General features: G+C 35.4%; 1 protein-coding gene across 3 annotated transcripts in view; it reads right to left on the bottom strand.

Moving 5' to 3' along the window:
* Positions 1-228: 228 nt before the first annotated feature.
* The window catches only part of NHS (NHS actin remodeling regulator), a 381,037-nt gene continuing 375,265 nt past the window's right edge, over positions 229-6,000 (bottom strand). For all 3 annotated transcript variants that reach the window (XM_074993741.1, XM_074993746.1, XM_074993755.1), the window contains one exon: positions 229-4,374. In XM_074993741.1, the coding sequence (XP_074849842.1) occupies positions 3,750-4,374 (625 nt within the window). In that variant the 3' untranslated portion in view covers positions 229-3,749. The remainder of the gene's footprint in view (positions 4,375-6,000) is intronic.

Raw genomic sequence — 6,000 nt, 5'->3', positions numbered from 1 at the left:
ACTTAAGCAAAACTCCCATTAAAAACCCTATTAAAGTCAATGTCCATTTTGTCTGCATCTGGACTGTAGGGTTTTGTCCTCTGTGAACTAAAAATCTGAATTCAAGGAGAAAGAAGAAGAAGAGACCATGTGAAATGTGTAATATACTTAGAAACTTACCTTTGCAAACTGCTACATTTGCAGACTATTGATTAAAAATAATGTTTCTTTGCAGGACAGTAATGAGAATGTATGGTTTAATTGCAGTCACATTTATTTGCAGTTTCTACACACGCTGTCTAGGTAATCAAACTTTTCTGACACATTTTTGAGAGGGGTTCACAATGAAACTCACTGATTTTACGAAAAATAAATACAAGACTTAGTGTTGCACAGCTCTAAAATATACAAAGGCTTGGATTTAATGTAAACTTTGAAAACATTTTACAAAAGAAACAAATCTTTGCAACAATTTAAAAAGTTCGTATTTACAAATATTACAAAAATACAAAATGGATGCAAGTCCATAAACCATTGTCTTTTCTGCCAGCGTGAACTGGTGCTAGTACCAAAATAGTTACACTGTAACCTTCTTAATGTTTTTTAATCTTTAAGTCATAACCTACAGTATTTATCTAAATCTGCCACCATTGCAGCAAATGCACTCAATCACTGACCTTTGGCAAAAGCAAACGTTTGCTTTATTTGCTACTATTATTATTCCATGTCCTTTATGCTGCCACAAAAGAGAAAAAAAAGAATTAAGAAGAAAGTTATAATTCAGACACAGAAATAGCTGCATAATCCCAGAAAACCATTTCCATAACATCAGTGCAAACAGAACAATAGATTGAAATGGTGGTGCAGAAGTTACATAGTGTAGCATTGTACCCTGTTTCATGATGTGTTATTTTTGTTCTAAAGCTTCTCTTGAGTACCTTAAAGATACAAATCTCACTAAAGGAGTTTCCTTTTCATTTTTTTCTGACTCACAGTCTTGTTATGATTGTGAATTCTTTTTTCTTAGTGAATTTACAATCCAGCTTTATTTGGGTTTAAATCTGTTAAATAGAAAATAGAAAAACTCTGTCATAGATTTTAGATTAAACAAAATAAGTAAAACTATATTTGATGTGATAATTCTTTGAGCATTACATACAGAGGGTATATTCCTGCCTCATATTCAAGTAAAAATGTTTATCTTTTTATGGTGCCACTATGAAATTAAATACTTAATTTAATACAAGGTGATAGCAACTTATCAAAGTCAACTCACCTGTTCTTTACGTAAATTTTAGAATAAAGCATATATAACATCTTTAAGGATATTATAAAAGGGCTGTTAATATATATTTTAAGGTAAATGATTTAAGTTGACCAAATAAGACTGTTCTGCTTGATTCATCAACTTCATTTATTCATGTTTTCCAAAAAAATATTTTGAGATATGCTAAACGTATCCTGGTAAAAAAAACCTACTAATTCATTTATTTCACCTTCATTTAGACTCAGGTTTTCTTAGCTCACCTTGTTTTACACAAGCAATGAGGCTTACTTTCAAAACCCTGACCTAGTTATTTTTCTTTAAATATCTCCAGGTTTTCCTGGTATTTTTAACCATTTTTCTGATTTAATTCTTGCCTCCGCAACACACACATCCACATGCACACCCTGACCACAGCCCACATACTGCATGCTATCACACTGTATAGAAGATGGTAGGAAACCCTGAATTATATTTTTGTGGTGTACGCCAGATGAAATAGGACATATTCTAATCAGAAATAATATTTTTATTGTCATTCTAGTTTATTCAGTCTTTCCCATTTTAAGTAGAATCTTCCTCTTTAAAACATGATTTGCCTTTTTTTTTTTTTAAAAAAACCTCTGCTCTGCGCCTTTTGTAAGAAAAACCTAAACCAATTAAATTCCTTTCACACATCCCACTTCTCTAATGTTCTTTACTTATACCTGAAGTCAGCTTTTGATTGATTTCTTTAGTATTAAAGTCCATTCTGTCATCCTACTCACTCTGTCCAACTGCTTGTCACATTCCTTCCTAAAAGCTGTCCTGTGCATTAAACTATCCCATGTTCAAAAGCATATTCTACTGTAAGCAATATCAATTGCTTAAATTCTGGGCAAATAAGGCCTGATTCTCTGCTTGGCTTAAGCCATGCTACACTTTCGGAAAACTGGTGTGACAAAAGGGAATCAAGGCCTACCTTTTTAAACATTGGTTTTATTTTGTTTAAAAAATAAAGGTATAAAACAACTTGTGGTTTGAGCTCACAGCTACATTTTCTTTCAGTTTTAAGACAAGAAAATTCAAGTAACTTCAAGTAACTCGGCTTTTGTTTCCCTGCCTTCATTTTTATCAAAGCATTTGCTCTGACTCATCACCTCCCCCCCCATTCCATGCCCTCACCCTGATAAGCATTTCTGGTAAACCTAGACAAAACTAAGCTGTATGTGGCTGGCATAAGGAACCAGAGCATTCCCCATTTAACAATGAATATAAATAATGCGTACAAACACCTGTTTCCCAGCTATGTTTTTCACAGTGTCATTTCTGTAAATATTTAGGTAGCATGAATCTCATCAGCACAAAGAAAAAGCTTCACTGAAAATTCATTGCAAATATTTACTGGTAAATCAGTGGTGCTTGTTGCATGCTTATAATTTGTTTCCTTGAAGAACCAGAAACTAATCATGTTTAAAGATTATAATTCTCAGGTTATGACTTATGTATCCCAATAGCCTAATAAGAATATGAAAATAAGTACTATTTCCTTGTATCTTTTCTCTCTAATGCAATCCATGTCAGCATAAAGGGCTAAGAAGATGCTGTAAAATGCGACAGCTTGTGGCTTTGCATTAGAAATGATTTTGTTCTGTTAAAAGCATGCTTTCCATCCCTACCAATTACCACATTGAAACTCACAGCTGCACTTTGCAATTAGCTTGTTTTCAGCTAAATTTTGAAAGACAAATGGTTATTGTAAAATGAACTGGCTCTTAATTAGCCTTAATATTCTATTAATTTACATTGATCATTTCTGTCATAGAGCTGGAATTCACATCTGAGGCTTTTTGATCACATTGAAAGTGGTATTGGTGGACATGTAAATATGATGTTTGATATGAAAATGGTATTCACAGAATACAGTTTGTCTTACTATTTTTGTCTTCTATAAAGAGAGTTGTAATGCAGTAAATTATTTGCCACATGTCCACTTTTCTGATCATTCTATTTGCAGATTTTTATCAAAAATATGGTATTTACATATGTTGTTATTTTTTTCTAAATTTTGTTTCAGTTCATTGTAGTTTAAAAAAAAAAACAAAAAAACAAAACAAAACAAAACACCAATCCTGAAGCACAATTTCATTTTTCCCCCTAGGGAAGCACTACAGTAAGAGGTTTTATTCCTAAATGAGCAACTTAAAGTTATTTTTAATGCTATGAAAACTGGATGATTTTGAAATCTACAACAACAACAGAAATGAGAGTAGGATAAATGACGCTAAAGGTAAACAGAAGAGACATAGCATATATTTCTTTTTAGAAAATGTAATCGTTAGCTACAGCTCTAAATTTCTGTTTTCCCAGCATCTTATAAACACAGACACTTTTAAGCACTGATATTGCCCTGCAATTGTTTTAACTGCTACAGAGTTGGCCTGTTATATTCACATCCTTTTATAACTCCAGCACTTCCGAGTTAAGTTTCACAGTCAACAGTGTGGCTCTCTGGAGTGTAGGCAGCCTATGTTGAACTCTGAGAAGACCGATCGTCGTGGGGGCTACCATCTGAATTCTCAGTTTCTCCTTCTGAGATGGCCTGCATTGGCGTATTATACAGCCTACAGCGTACACTATAACGGCTGCTGCTAGCTGCAGGAGGTGCCCGTGAGCGCCCTACTCTCGAAGATGCTGACATAGAAAAACTCTTTGAGGAGAAACCTTCTGCGTTAACTCTAGGGGAGCAAGGAGACAGAGGGGATAACGCTTCAGGAGTTGTTGCCTGGGGAGTGTCATCAGTGTTTTGAGGGGAATCCACAATAAGCTCACTGGGAGATTTGGGCAAAATAGGGCTCTTTAGTATCTCAGTGGCTGACATCCTATAGCTAGAATCAGATCGACTGCCCTTTTTAAGGAGCAGTAGCTTAAATTCCTCATTAGATGTATTGGACTTTTTGGCATTCCTGTAAATAAGACCCGGAGACCTCTGACTGCTTGTTGGAGCACCCACGTTGCTGGCAGGTGGCACGTTGTTGGCGGGTGATGTGCTGCAAGCAGGTGCCGTGCTGCTGGCCCCAGATGAAGCTCTCAATCTGTTTCTTACAGAAAGATCTCCTGAATCTTTTCTCCCAAGTACTTTCCTTTTTGATCTGTTTAAATTTAAAAAAAAAAAAAAAAAGGCACGTATGTTTGTACATCGTTCACATGAAATAATACATAGGATTGCTACAGCACTTTATGGAAGTAGGCACCTATTAACTAATTAATCCATGCAGCACTTTCCACCAAGTGATGTAGGTTAATAATCATTGGAAAACTATAAATAGCACGTAAGAATTGCGTGTACATCAGGCATTATTTACAGAGAGGAGCTCCTGTCCCACTCTGCTAGGTCCAGTCTATACAAAAGCTTACACAGGTTTGGGGAAATTATGGAGTAATGCAACAAAAGGTGACATGTTTCCTATTTATGGCTCCCATCCTCTAGCAAGATGCAACAGATCAAATCCAACCAGGCAGCAGCAGTTGACAATTTGGCCTAGCTTTTGAATTACTGGTATGTTTTCTTAGGTGTAGCTATTATAAATTGTAACCTCTTTTAATCCACTGTAGTTGATATTAGAAAACTTCTGTTATACTTTACACATGATGGAAAAATTTCTTAAATAAAAAAATTCTAGAGCGCTGTCTTCTCTTGGGTGTCAATATCATTGCCAATTCATAAGAACAGAGCCAGAAAGCAGAAATGATCGTAGGTATTTTGCTCAGGAGATATGCATGTTGATAACAATAAGTGGCTCTAGTTATATTTGTAAATTTTCCTACTCGTTCCATAAAAATATTCAAGCAACATGGTATGTGCTTATAATAAAGCAGACTTTAACAGCCCTTTTAAAACATTAGCTAATAAGATAGCTATAGAACAGACAGAAAGGAGGAGGAGATGAATCCCAAGTAAAAAGCCAAAAATAGTTATGCAGTTGTCATCGGAGCACAAAGTCTCAGAGGAGTAACTGTCAAAACGAAAAAGCAGTCCAGTAGCACTTTAAAGACTAACAAAACAATTTATTCAGTGATGAGCTTTCGTGGGACAGACCCACTTCTTCAGATCAGAGCCGTACCAGAACAGACTCAATATTTAAGGCACAGAGAACCAAAAATAGTAATCAAGGTTGATAAATCAGAAAAATATTATCAAGGTGAGCAAATCAGAGAGTAGAGGCAGAAAGGGAGGAGAGTCAAGAATCAGATAAGCCAAGTGTGAAAAAGAGCCCCTATAATGACGTAGAAAATTCCCATCCCGGTTCAAACCACGTGTTAATGCTTTTTTTGTTTTGATAGTGTATAGACTAGCATGGCTTTCTCTCTTACTATTCAACATGCAGGGGTAGCTTTGTTAGTCTGTAGCTTCACAAAAACCAAGCAGTCCTGTAGCACCTTAAAACTATTTTATTTATTAGGTAATGAGCTTTCTTGGGTTTTACCTAATATATAAAATTGTTTGTCTTTAAGGTGCTACAGGAAAACTTATCCCAGCATAAAGTTTTTCTGGGAAGACTGGTAACAATCAGAGTTTAAGATTATGATAGTTTGAAAAAGCTATGGTTTACTTTGAAAATAATTCCATGTCTTTTTGACCCATTGTATGTAGAGCAATATTTATAAACTGATGTTCTTCTACTGAGCTACTAGTGTGAGTTAGAGGGGACGTGACAAAGCAGGAGTTCAAAATAGGTAGAGAAAGGGATGGGCTGAGAGGGTCATAGACTGCGGTT

Source organism: Carettochelys insculpta, chromosome 1 (genome assembly GCF_033958435.1).
Source record: "Carettochelys insculpta isolate YL-2023 chromosome 1, ASM3395843v1, whole genome shotgun sequence".
NCBI lineage: Eukaryota > Metazoa > Chordata > Testudines > Carettochelyidae > Carettochelys > Carettochelys insculpta.
This window is presented reverse-complemented; position numbering and strand designations above follow the sequence as displayed.